The sequence below is a fragment of the Hyalella azteca genome, unplaced genomic scaffold (assembly GCF_000764305.2).
Source record: "Hyalella azteca isolate HAZT.00-mixed unplaced genomic scaffold, Hazt_2.0.2 contig14149, whole genome shotgun sequence".
Lineage (NCBI taxonomy): Eukaryota > Metazoa > Arthropoda > Malacostraca > Amphipoda > Hyalellidae > Hyalella > Hyalella azteca.
The window spans coordinates 1-14,357 of NW_025944043.1; the positions used below are offsets into that span (position 1 = coordinate 1).

The following is a 14,357-nucleotide window of genomic DNA, read 5'->3' on the forward strand; positions in this document are numbered from 1 at the left end:
AGGATTTAGAGTTGATGACGAGGGTGTTTTTTATGGTGGTTGGAATTTTGAGTTAGATTTTAAAACGGCCGTCCCTCTTCCTTAATTAATTTTTGAAAATAGGCTATATTATGTAGGTTCGTGTGAAGAATCTTAAGTTTCAGTTATTTATCGATGGTTGAAGAAAGAAGCCGCCTACCAACACCTGTCCGTGTTGAAAGGTTGTTAGGATACAGACATGAACACATTGGGATGACAATATCAAAATAATACAAAAAACACAATTAGTAATTCGGTTATGAAAGTTACACTGGACTAATTTATTACATTATAATAATTGAATTCTAGCGGAAAACTTAGCAGCTTACCCAAGCCGATCCGATGTTAACACCACGGCGCCAGACAGAAAATTATCTAAGCTAAAGCGCGATTGGTTCATGGTTACCCACGGGGCATTCCAAACAAAATTCACAATATATGATGACACTATTTAAACATAAAAATAATTTAGTCGTTTACTGAATTTTATTTACTCAGAAATTACACGAGTGTAATTCGTGCTAGGGAATTGACAAGATTCAATTACAGAATATTTTTATCATTATTTAATGGAGAAATGATGAAATACGGAATAAGCAATCGAGTTCAAGATAATTAAGTTACAAGAATTCCGTCATTACGGATTAGTGTTATTTACTAAAAACAGCTGATCTCTGAGCTATCTTGTTTGTTTTGTTGCGAAAGCACGAAATGGCTCGAGTAATAGACGGTTTTTATTTACAAGTCGTCATTCGTCAACTTAACGGCATAACCTACTTCCTTTTCAAGTTTTAGGCAAACTAATCCAACTGGGTTCGAAAATATTTTATTTTATTTTGGTGCTGAAAAATGTATAGGATATTAAATCTTAAAAATGGGCGACAACTCTACATTGAATAAAGATTGGAAAGAAATAATTGCTTTGGATACTATAACAAATTGTTTGCCTAGCCACTATCAGCATGGGCAGCAGACATCTCCTCTCATGGTTACTGGTATATCTTCATTTGAAGATCACCTTGTGATAGCCTCAAATGTTGGCCTTATATTCCTGGCACATCTACCATCCCTTCAAATTGTGAGACTAGAATGTGAAGTAAGTGTTGTAACGTCTTTCAAGTTGTTTTTATGTAACCAGCAAAAACTGTAGATATTAATAATTAAGATAGTAGCCATAAAAACACCATGCTTTCATTAAATTTACTCAAAATATTTAATTTGTTTGACTGTCAACTGTTTGAGGTCCATGTTAACATTGGAATTGTTGAACATTTGAACTTCCATTAAATGATTAACATTAAAAAAATGTTTAAATTAATTGTTAAACATTTTGGGGAAAATAAGGGTTGAACAATTGATAAAAATATATTTTCACATTGGATAAAATAAATTTGATTGGTATGCATACATAGTAAGCATGTTTTAATCTATGAATTGAATTGAAATATTTATATGGCCCAAAACTCAGATGTCATATCATCTCTCATTGCATAATCATTTTGCATATCTTGTTAGATGGTATATATTCAAGTGGCACCTTCTTGAATCTCTCTATAGTTTGGAAAGCATGCACAAAAAAACTTGCATCATTCTTCTATTGCAGGCACTTTGTTAATCTATGAAGATGATTTATTACTTTTTTGGTACATTTATCATTTATGGCAACACTAACAAAAGGTATTTGAAATGGTAGACAAAAGAAACTTCTAGGTATATAAACAATATGACATTGTGATAAATTAAGATTTATTTTGTTCATTTCCAAACATCAGTTTACCAAATTAAGTTATCTGTTGAGCATTTGTAGATCAGCACAAAATGCATGCCACTAGTTGAGATAAAGTCTGGTTTGTCATTTTGATGTTTTGTTTTGTTCCTTGCATTGTTGATGCACATGACTATCCAAAGTCACACATTTTGGTGTGTGTTTTACAAAATTGCTTGCAGATCAAAATAGAACTGCAATGGAACTACTGCCCACTTCACTGACTGCTGAAATCTAGTTGGTTTTGAATGCCATGCAACTAATTTCAATATTTGACATACCTGAAGTATTTCATGTGGGACACAAATTCATTTGCAGCAGTTTTTTTAATTGAAATATGGAGATAATTTTTACACATGTAAAAAATTGTTTCCAAATGAAATGAAAATCTTAGTCCATGTCTTGGACAAATTTCAACCAAATAAAAAAAATGTTAAGCATTTAGTTCTTATAGAGCATCATTATTTTAGAAATTGATTTTATATGTATTTCATACTTTTTAAAGGTAAAAACTTCATAGCATTCTTGAAAATAATTTATTTAATCATAACCAATTTTGGATAAATTTTAAAATTAATGTCTCATTCATGTAGTCTTAATGGCAATTAAATAGCAGATAACTCATCTGTCATAAATCTTGAGGCTCTTAAAATTGCTAGGAAAGTCTATTTCTTTTGGCTAGTAAAACAAATATTCTAAGCAAGAAAAAATATTACATCAGCTTTCTTCACATTTGGCAACCCACTCAAGTGATTTAACTAATTTGTAAATTTTAAATGTTTTGCAGAAGCCTCTAAGCTGCATAACAAATGTGAGTGCAACACGTTCTGCTAATGACATGGTTGCGGCTGGGGCTGCAGATGGCTGCATTTCAATTTTCCTCCTGCCTCGGCACCTGACACAGCCATCATGCACTCCCAAGGCTGGTATGTGTCTGTCAATATTAATATAACCAATTAAGTTTCAATAAAACAATATGCTTTTATGCCTTTCCTTTTTTTCTAAATATTCATTCCAATTTATAGATAGACCTTGAATGTAAGGTCACAATTATATATAGACCTTGCATTCATTTTTTAATCATATGACATTCATGATTGCTTTGGTATTTTTGAAATCATTCATAGTTGCATCTTCTTTTCTTCAGGTCATGGAAATGACCTGAAAAGATTTTCTGTGGGGTCACTGCACAGCGCACCTATCACAAGTCTGGCATGGAGCAGCAGTGGCTTGAAGCTGGTGACTGGAGATGCTGCTGGAGTGGTAGGGCTTCTGGAGATGAACCACGACTCCTGTCAGTGCCTTGCAAGACACCTCTTCTCTGAGAGTCTGCCTATTGTGCAACTTTCCTTATACAAGCAGGTGTGTTCTCAAGCCTCAGTGCAGCCAACACATGCAACTTGTACGTACGTACTAGTTGTCTTCTTTGGGTAAGGAGACATTATTGTTATTTTATCTCTGATTGTCTGTAGCTGTTTTGGATATCATGCATGGTCATTTGTAGAAATTTTGATTCTTTTGTAGAGCTTTAAAAATTTTTGATAGAATAAAAATTAAATTCAAAATGGTGTCAGTGATTCCATGGAGACAACTCACTATATACTGTATTCTATATTTGATTAGTAGGTATTGATGAAACTTGAGATAAGAGCTCACTACCCGTACATAAGAAGATGTACCTAAGGTATCAAATAAATTTCTCACGAGAATATTTCATCTATACAACCCTTGAAAACTGACACAACATGTATGCGTTTTTATTGCAGAAAGTGGCAGTTTCTTCTGAGCAGCGTTGCATAGTTTATGATCTCCAGGATGACCGTCTCAACGTTGTGGGAACCAAACCCAGAAAACAGCCTGGCAGATTTGGAGTGGCATGGAGTAGGTGTTTGCCTGCCTGTAGTGGTGTCGTGCCTTCCGCAGAGCCGTGCAATTTAACCTCTAGTGTCGTCGCTAACGATGTTCCTAGTGTGGCCTCCACCGATGATTCAAGATTTGTCCCCACCGAAATTTCCAGTGCTGCATTCACCGACGTTCCTAATGCGGCCACTGCTGATGTTTTTAGTAACTTCCACACCGATATTCCTGATGTTTCTGGCACCGTTAATACTCCTGTTGTTCTATCATCTGGGCCTGTAGTTGTGAACGATGATGCTGAAGTTTCTTCAACAGAAGTCACTGCTGTTGTTGATAAGGATGATATTACTGACTCTAAACTCGAGAATACTGAGGGAGAGAAAAATTCTGATGGAGGCACCGATGATAACGAATATGAAGATTCTAACACCACCAAGCATATGATCACGGATACAAATATTACAACTTCTTCCACTGCTGTATTTACTTCTAAGTTATCATGCAATTCCGTGAATACCAATCATGAAGTGCCCGCTATTATGTCCACGGGAATAAATTCAAGACCACAACCCACAACACCAGAGAGTGAGGACGCCGTCTTGTACACAAGTCGGCCCGGCCAGCGCGTGTGGATGGCAGTGGCCGAGGGTCAGGTGCGCACTACTCTTCTCATCAAAGATCTTCCCTTGGATACACGCATCCAACTACCTGGTATCAGTCCCTCCGTCGCTCCGCCTGTGCTATCAAGTGTCAAGTTCGAGAACATTCAAGTAATGAATACGGGACAACTTGTTATGCATTCTCCCGACTCTCTGGTCATCTTTAACCCGAGGACGCTGCTCGTTGAGGCCTTCTTTTACCGCGAGAATTTCATCCGATGCGTCTCATGTACCGCTAGAAGTGTGTTCGTCCTGTCCCAGGCTGGTAGCATATTCTGCATCAGTGACCAACCTGTTAACGTCGGCAGCAGCGCGATATTGCACCCTATGCATGGAGGTGCTGAAGCGTCGCGAAAGTTATTTATGCCGCCTTTGGTGTTAAAGAAACTTGGTGAAAAGGTGCTCACGCATAGCAGCAACGTGATTGAAGGGGTCGTCAAGCTGAGCGGTTCCATTGCAAGCCGCGTCACGGATGCCGCTGCTGGAGGCTACATTGTTAACGGCGTCGCCTCTGAGCCCTGCACGACGGAGGGTTCCTTCTCTAGGTACAGCCTCAGCAACGCGCAGCTCAACACAGCAGCGAAGCAGAGCCTCGCTCCTGATGGCCTCTCTAGGTCTATGTACGCAGAGACACCGGCGTCAGAGCAGCTCCTGACGCAGAGCTTGCAGGAGCGCCTTGAACCTCCTTCGGAGCCGCGATATAACGCTCCGCTGGTTGATGCCAATGCTGATACCTACCAGGTTTGCCAGCGTCCGTTTAGTTGAAGCTTCATGCAGGAATGTTGGTCTAGAGACATTTTAGATTTGCCTACATTTGTTTTGATAAATCGTGAACTTACTAGAAAGCTGGATAGTTAGTGAGGCGTAGCAATGGCTGTTTGAACATTTCTGCCTTCACATTCCACATGAAATACTCGAGTTCTCAGATTCCATTTGTTTTTCACATAATTTTTAAAACTGTAGGGGACTGAGGCGAGAGACGGCACCCCCTTGGTGATCAGAGGCAAGCAACGTAGGAAGAAGCATCGAAGGACACACAATCGTGAGTCATTGTCTACGCTGAATTTCTGTCGCAAGTCACATGCTTGAATATATATATTCGGATATCTTAAGTTTCATGGTGCCCACGATCGGAGAAACAAGTTTTCGGTCGCTCTATCGGTACTGATGGTTTTACTTAAAACTCATTTCTTACGGCAAAATTTTCTTTTCTAGCGAGTACGCCTGATCCAGAAAGCAGCGCGTGTAGCCGAGCCTCCAGCGAAGTTAGGAGTACAACCTCACCGTACGACCTCCCGCTGGCTACTGAGATCTCTTCTGAATTCACCGTTGAAGAGAGCGAGCGCAGACTAGGCGAGATGCTGGGAATCGAGTGCCTCAAAAACTATAGTGTAAATAGTCACTTTCACGATCCCGAGCGCCGTACAACTGAAAAACTTGACCGCAGTTGCCGTGGAAGTGTTGACTCCTCTGCACCTAATAAATGCCCTGATTTCTTAATTGATGATTCTCAAATTATTTTGAATCGAAAAGAGTATAATAATCTGGTATTGCAAACAAATGAAGAAACCCATTTTCTCCCATCAGAAAGAGATGAACAAACGTCTAATATTTGTTCTAAAGATTTTAACTTTTCACGACAAGATAACGATAAAAAACGTGATATTGATTTTTGTAAACTAAATGGAGGAGCCAAAGTATCCTCGGAAGTGGCCGTTGACGACTTTTTTCAGGCTTGCAATAAAAACGGTAATCCTTCAGATGGAAATACGACAGTATCCTCTAATCCTCTTTGCGGTGGCTCAGCAGATAACAATCTACAAGGATATGAGGATAGCAGGACCAGCAATTTAGGCCCCGCCAGTAGTCTCGAGTCCACGACGAGTGAGCTCAGCTACTACGTACCTTCTCTGGATGGCGCTGGGCCGCCCATGCAGGTCCTTCGGTCCATGTCCCATCACGACAAAACAATCCTTCATGCGGAGGACGAACTGACGGAGGAAGTGGAACCTATGGTGCAGCTTTCGATGAAACCTAACGGCTTAAGTGCGTTCCCTTCCACTGACGGCCATTCAGGTACGCAGGAAGATTGGAGTGAAATTTCCCTGCCTACTCCTGCAGTCGCTGTGGGCGGCAGTGACGATTACTTTGTTTTCCTGGACGACAACAACCATCTCCATTTCGGTGACCTAAGTGAGCGGTCCCATATAACTTGGAGCTCCTTGCGTCTGCCACTAAGCGTGACGGCCTTTGCGGTGTCCAGCTCCTGCCGCAGCCTCTACCTGGTGTCCGGTGGATGCCTCTTGTTGTGCCGCGCTCAACATAAGGAAAGCGAGCAAATTTTAGTAGACTCTGGTGTTCATGACGTGGTTTCGAGTCTTGAAGTCGGTCAAATATTAGATCAAATAATATCGAGGCTTGGAATCCCAGTGACTGTTGAGGAGAGACGAGGAAGCTCAGTGCCTGGTGAGGAGAAACGAGGAAGCCCAACAGCTGATGAAGAGAGACTAGGAAGTTCGGCGGCATGTGACGACAGGCTAGAAAGCCCAGCGCCTGGTGAGGAAAGGCTAGGAAGCACAGCTCCTGGTGAAGAGAGATTAGGAAGTTCATCACCTGGTGAGGAGAGACGAGGAAGCTCAGCGCCTGGTGAGGAAAGGCTAGGAAGCCCAGCGCCTAGTGAAGAAAGGCTAAGAAGCTCAACGCCTGGTGAAGAGAGACTAGGTTGCCCCGCCCCTAGTGAGGAGAGAATAAGAAGCCCTGATGAAGAAACGGAAGTTGCAACCAAATCTTCTTCAAACCGCCATACCCTTTTGTGCCGCACTGATGTAACCTCTTCAGCTGCGAAGAGCACTCGTCAGGACCGCATGTTTTCTTCACAAAGTCGAGACGAAAATTACTTGCCTTCACGAATAAACCTCCCGTCTTTCTTCATGCTGCTAGCTCGGCCCCTTGCGAGTGGCGTGCTTGCTGTTGCTGGCGATGATGAACTTGTTTTCTACGTAACTGACGACGGCCAGGTTCGTTAAACGCCCTCAGAATTGCCTTATTTCATTGGCTAGAAATTTGGAATTAATTTTTTACGTTAAGTATCTGGGTGCGATGCCTGTCGAATGGCTCTTCTAATGTGGCTATAAAGTCCGCTGTTCGAAAAAAATGAACGATAAAAGCTTCGAAAATGTTTACCATATTTTAGACAACCGATGGGAGAGTTGAACGTTCAATATGAGGATACCATTTACCAAACTGTCTATTTAAGGTTTGGTGTCTGCTGCTGACGGACAGTCAACCGCTAAGAGCGGTGGAAGCAGGACGTGCCGTGTTGCTGGGGTCAGAGTCGCCCTTACGATTTGTTTCTCTGGCGTACAGAGACGGACTGCTGTGGGCAATGGATGCGAAGGGAGCACTGCACTTCAGGTGAGCTCATCAAGAGAACTAAATTTAAAGAATTATATTTGAAATTACCCGCGCGAGGTTGAAACAAATTCTCCACTTGTCTAATTGCTTATCCTTGGCTTCTGTCTGTTGAATTCTTTTGGAATATAATATTCATTTTAAAAATTCTGTAAATAGTAGAGAATAGATAACATCAATACTAATTCTTTGGCCGCTGGATGTCTAAAGTCTAAATTTATTTAAATTTCTCAAGAAACATTGAATTTAAATAATTTTGTTAATTAATTAAATCAAATTACCTATGCATAATTGTGTGCCTTCAGAGCTGGACAAAGTCGAGAGTGTCCCATGGGACTGTCGTGGGGGGTAGTGCAAACAGACCAGGAACAGGATCCTCCCCCTGTGGGGGATGAGGAAGAAGTGCTGGAGCGGCTTCACTCTCACTTGGTAGTTGATCCTCACGGGCTTCCTGCTCGCTCTCTTAAACCTGACACGCAGCGCCAGCACAACGCTCATGACTGGCTCGTTCATAATAACAACAACAATCGTGCCGATAAACACACAGACGAGTGCAATGTTAATGACGATGTTAGTAGAAATCCACAATCCCTCATTATATCTCACGATAGAGCCGGCAACCGCGATTTCCAGACTCTGAGCTGTACTCCGGAGATAAGTTCCGTGTTCAGCAGCGTTGTTGAGGGAATAAGGGAGGAAGTTTCTGTGCATTCTGCCACGCAAGCCGAGTCTGTGGCAACGGCCGCTGAGACTGTGGCGGTGACCACCGGGACTGTGGCAATGACCATCTCGAGCGGCGGTGTTGCCTGGCGCGTCACGAAGTGCGGATCGGTGGCCTTCCGTCCTGGTGTTTGCGCCGCGATTCCGCAGGGCGCCAACACGAGTTGGTGGGCGGTTGGTGTCGGTGAGCGGTGGGTGGACGCGAGAAAGCCTTTGTTCACCAGCGGCGGGGGTTTTGTATGGCTTTGCGTAAGCAAGGAGCGTCGGGTGCTTGTGCTCCCTGTGGCCACAATGGGCAGCGTATGGACAGCTGCTGGCCGGCAACGATGGTCAATGGTGTCCGCTGAAGCGCTTTATGGTGGCCACGGTTCCCTGGCATGTCTAAATCCTAAAGGGGAGCTGCACCTCGTCAACCCCACGAATTTCCACTCTGAAGTACTTACCTTACCCGATCTTAGCCCCGTTGTGTGCGTGAGTCAGCGACCCGAGGTTCTGTGGCTACTTACGGCGACCGGGGACCTTTGGATCCGCGGTGGCATGACGTCTTCCTGCAACATGGGCACGCACTGGCACTTGCTTGACCTGACGCAGATCAGCGACGTGACCCTTCGTCATGTCAGCCTGGGGCTTGAGCTGACGTGGGCGGTGGACATGAGGGGTGGCGTGTACATGAGACAAGGCGGGTTGTCGCCACCACACCCATACGCCTGTCCCCAGGCATGGCTGCAGGTGGACCACATGAGGCTGCCTGGAGGCGCCTTATTCACGAAGGTATTTGTGGGCCCTGGACGCCAGCTGGTGTGGGCGTTGGACAGCCGCCACTGCGTCTACGTGCGGGTTGCCATATTTTCTGACCTTCCCATCGGCGTGACTTGGGAGGCCGTGGACGGGGTGCGGGCCATCAATTTGTCCATCAGCGAACGCGGCCGCGTATATGCCGTCACTGAGGAAGGGCACGTGTACGAGAGGCTGGGCGTCGCTCCTCCTGCCAACTACGTGGGCACCGCCTGGAGGAAACTGCCTGGCTGCCTTGCCAGCGTGTCAGGTGACTGGGCCAGCGTGTCAGGTGACTGGGCCAGCGTGTCAGGTGACTGAGCCAATTATCATTGTAGTTCCCATTGAAGTCCATATAATTGTCAATGCTACCAAGATTTCCACAATCATTAACACTAACAGAAATTGTTATTCTTGTGCTCGCAGTGAGCGTTGACGATGAGCTCTGGGGTCTGAGCCAGAGCGGCGTGCTCTGCAGGCGACAAACTCTGCATTCTCTCCACTGGCGCCGCGCAGACTCCTGCTCTGAACCCCAGACTGCCCAGGACTCTGATGCGGGTCTCCTGCTTGACTCTGAGACAGAGTCGCGGCGTCAGAGTATTGATGAATCCTGGGAAGTCATCGAGTGATCAATGGACCTCAAATGGGCGCCTAAGTTTGCTAAGTACGATTAATTTTTGAAGTATCATAATAAATGTAATAATGCATTATAATAATGTATATATTGCATAAATGCAATATTATATATTTCATTATTATATGCAATATATGCCGTTAATAATGCATTATTACATTAAACCGACGGATACCTTGTAATTATCCATTCTTTGAGGCTTCAAATTATAAAAAAGGGATTAGTAGTTATGACAGACTAATTGTCTTGACTATTGTAAAACCAACCATTCGATGTGCAGGAGGTTCCTTGTTGTAGATCGTCGTTCGGAGGTTCCGTCTACTTATGTGGAAAGATAAATATTTTTGTGGGAATCATTGAAAGAGGTTTGTAATAAATGCATTATTGACCATCACCAAGACCCACCCCCTGCCACCATAACTATCTAGACACGCAGACCCATGCACTTCATTGACTGTACCCAGAATAGTTGCTAAAATTGACTGCACACGGTGCAGTAGTTACAGTTGACTGTACCTAGTACAGTGGCTACAATTACATCATTTGTCTGTTATGACTCTCTGTCAATCGAGGCTTCAGTAGTGGCATGCGTGTTTTAAATGCCGCTATTAATCCTGCAGAAATAAGGAAAATTTTAGGTCAGGTAAGAAGCTGATAGAGAGTAGTAGCCCAAGGCCCCTACTTCGCATGCAATATCGAAGCGCTTGTGTGTAGAATGTCTATACTGTGATAATTTGAGGTATTTTTTCATTATTATGTATTAGGTGATATACAATATATAATAATATTATTATGTATAGTATTGATTCACCTTAAAATTCGACGTCCAGAAAACTACGTTGAGAAATCACGAGGTTCAATTTTGTTCGCTCCTTTGTTCGTGATGAGAGCGGGCATCGGTCACGAATAGTCCTGAAGTTTATTCTTCAGAACCATGGTTTGCTTGTACATTATTTACCAGGGGTCATACTTTCAGAAACAGTTACGAGGTCGTAACTCTGGCGGCCAATCACTGATGGCTTTTCAATCTGAACCCACCAATCACAGACGAATAATCTGAGACTTCGTGAACTTACGTAGTCGTAAGGTCAGACAAAGAAAGAAGGCTCTCAATTCATCTGTGGGAAATTTCACACCGTTCATCGATTTTCTAATTTCTAAACTGAATTTAGTTACAAGTGATGTTGGGATTACATTAGGATCAGTTTAGGGTAAGCTCTCTTGAAGATTTTGTAGGCATAGAGCAAATGTGAGTTCGCACAGCCGAAGGGTAAAGGCCCTTATGGGTAGAGCTAATCGAGTGACTGGATCCTTTCAGTGCCCTTTGACGTCGTCGTACTGTTCATCAACGCCGTTCACAATCAAGCCATTAGTCGGATTCTCAAATATCTTCCTTGAACTTAGCTGTTTTTCTACCTTATTTTAGTGTACCCGAATTTTATTTTGTCGAGTTGCTTAAGGTGCCTGTACACAGGGATATACTAGCCGCTAGTTCATCCGCCGCTTGAACTGTCCACGCTACTAGCCTCGTGTATAGGGGTTCAGCCGCTTCAGAGGCATGCGCCGGCAAGTGCCCGAGACGCGGTCGAGAGGGACAACGATGTGTTGATTTCTGCGCTGGAGAAGTGGCTGGTAGCGCTGATGCAGCCATGGTGAGTGCATCTGTGCCGGTCGTGTGAAGTATCTTGGGTCAAGTGATTCATGGCTTGTTTGAACGATAATGTTTCTAAGAAGAACCCAACAAAGTGGATTCCGGACGTTATTCAATTATTCTTTGAAATATTCCTAAAATATGAATTAACGTGGAATGTTTGCCATGACGGTTACTCCAATGAAATCAAGAGAGAAACGAGTATTTTGAAACTGGAAGAAGATCTTATTAGTCAGGGTTTAGTTATTCCCGACGTTGCATTTTTAAAGGCTAGAATAAAGAGTATGAAAACGACGTACAGATAGAGTTGTTGAAGGTGATCCCACTATCCATCTTCGCAGACCTCACTCGACGGCTTCTAACGACGCACTGGCGGGCGCGAACGAGAAGATAGCGGCACCTTAAACTCTCCTCGTGTACAGGCTTACTAGCCGGATAGTCACCAAGCGACCGACACTAGCCAGATTTACTATCCGTCTGCACTATCCCCGTGTACCTTTACTGCTATGATTTATTAATTAATTCGAAATATTAAGCTCAATCGTATATATCATCATCTATGGTATCCGCTTTTCACTTAAATTTCCACTTGATCAAACCTTAAAGCTGACTACACTGATATAAGCTGTGTTATTATTACTGGCTTTGACCGTCACTCTAATACTTTACCTTCTTTCATAGCAATTCTTCAATTTTGCTTAAATATTTCCTGCTGAAGCATCCATCTCAATCTGATTTCATCCTATTTCTATGTATTTACTGTTCTAAAAGTGCGTAACCACACTGACTGCCAACAATAAACTCAGGTGTGTTGTGGTGGAAGTGTAAAGCGATTTGAATTCTTATTGCTCACATTCGCCATTTGAAATTATTTAACTGTGCGGTTAGTTGTCACTTCGCCATTTGTTTATCCCATCAATCATCATGATTATGTTGCAGTATCACCCCAACTATTACCTCGCTGTTCTAGATTCATGGACTCCTATTTTTTGGCGCTGATGGCGGTTTTGGTTGACGCGTGCAGTGCAGTTCTGGCTCATTTTGTTCATGCCATGATCGAGTGACTCCCTCACTTACGTAGACAACACGATGTCACCCAGGAATCTAAAATGAATTGATGGCTTTAACTTTCAAGTATCTGCTAATACGAGAAGTCTCGTATTAGCGAACACGTGGTCAAAAATCTCCGAAATCTAATAAAATCTTCAACATTTGATTTGGAATTTCGAACCTTATCAGTTACGATTGTGTGGAATTATCCACACATCATCCATGTAACGAGTTCTCATTGCCGACAGAGGTGGTCAGCATGGGCCTAGAAATAGCGAATATATGAAGGCTGTGAAGAGGCATTCCTTGTTACTTATTCCGTACCGCTGTTATTAAGAAATGTTAACGCCAGAGTTGCGATTAAATGATATTAAAGAAGTGGAAGTTATTATTGCAGTCTTCCTTTCTCGTAAGAATTTCTATCAACATACTGATGAATTGCTCCAAAAATTTGACCTCGCGACAACGAATGTTAATGAGGAATTCTATTTCTCTTTGTTCGTGTTTGCAGTTGGAAAATAATTCATGTATGATGATACATGATACATCATAAGTAGATAATGGGCAGGGTGGCCCAGTGGTTAAAGTTCAGAGTATCAGGATCGGAGTAGAGAGGTTCGGGTTCGATCCCAGCTCTGTGCGCCAGTTTCTGGTCAGAATCGGCTAGGAGGCCGGGCGGTTAAGCACAGCAGAATTGTGGCAGTGAGTTGCGAGTTCAAGCCCGCAGCAAAATGTGGATGTTCTGCGATGTTAAGATTCGACGACAGGCCTGCGGCCTAATAAACGTTGAAACCGCTATATATATATGTAAATTGTACCAGGCTCACAAAAAAACTTTTTTAAACCACTGGAGGTATTATTAAAATTCATACATTATTTAATAAAACCACTGGAGGTCTAATAGAATTTATCGTAACGCGAGGATCCTCACATCTCATCCTGGACGCCTTACAGAAGAGCTTTATTGCCGTGAAGAAATTCGCGCTGAATAACATCCGCCTATGATGCTTTATTTTATTTGTTATTAATCCACGTTTCCTGCTATTTCTGTTTGACTCTTGCACAATTTTACCACGTTATAGTCCCAAGAAGGGTAAGTATGATTGTAACTATGCAGTACAAGGTTTAAATATCATATTGCATTCTAAAAAAAATTACCGGTAGGTAATGCATATCAACTCATGGTGCAGGCATGTCAGTTGCTTTATTGTTTACTGTCATTGGACTGATCAAATATACAAATATCTCCATATAGAATTATATTTTGATTTCTTCTCACTTAAATTTATAAATAATATTACACTGATAAATTTAGAACATTCAGAGGGGTAAATATAATTTTTATCCAGTTTGTACCCAAAATTTATTAAAATCCTCTAATGAATAATCATAACAGAGAAAGATAATTGAGCATTAACGAGACAAATTGCGTCAGCACTGCAATATGGTTCGTTCTTCTCGAACCATTAGAATTACCATTATTCGTGCACCATTATTCAAATGGATCAAGTCAAGCTTCCCTGATTTCGCACATTTTGCCCGCTTTTTTGCCCCGCTCGTCTTGGAAAATAAAGCCGAGCAAAATTATTTTTTCCAGATTAAAAAATAATTCGTTCAATCACAATCATAGCATGAATTTCCAGCCGAATATTTTATCATTGCTGGAATTTCGAACAGAATTTATAGCCTCATCTTGGTCGTCACTAAAACCTGAGAGCCAAAGTTCCGGGAATCTTCCAGTCTTGCGGGCAGATTTGATCAAAGAACTTAACAGTCACGGCAAATCCCTTCGCTGGTCGCTGGCTTCTGATCATCGAA

The 14,357-nt window shown here is 42.5% G+C and overlaps 1 protein-coding gene across 3 annotated transcripts; it reads left to right on the plus strand.

Moving 5' to 3' along the window:
• The first annotated feature begins 712 nt into the window (after nt 1–712).
• Nucleotides 713–9,919, plus strand: LOC108676404. 3 transcript variants are annotated; one of them, XM_047883963.1, is made up of 10 exons: nt 713–1,114; nt 2,571–2,709; nt 2,931–3,145; nt 3,550–5,040; nt 5,263–5,341; nt 5,515–6,726; nt 6,757–7,316; nt 7,556–7,713; nt 8,016–9,475; nt 9,631–9,919. In XM_047883963.1, exons 1-10 carry the CDS (start codon nt 893–895, stop codon nt 9,831–9,833), a joined length of 5,739 nt encoding a protein of 1,912 aa, XP_047739919.1. In that variant the 5' UTR covers nt 713–892; the 3' UTR covers nt 9,834–9,919. The 3 variants fall into 3 exon arrangements, with proteins under 3 accessions (XP_047739919.1, XP_047739920.1, XP_018019967.1); XM_047883964.1 differs by having other exon boundaries at nt 5,515–6,068; nt 6,138–7,316; XM_018164478.2 differs by having other exon boundaries at nt 5,515–7,316.
• The last annotated feature ends 4,438 nt before the right edge of the window (nt 9,920–14,357 follow it).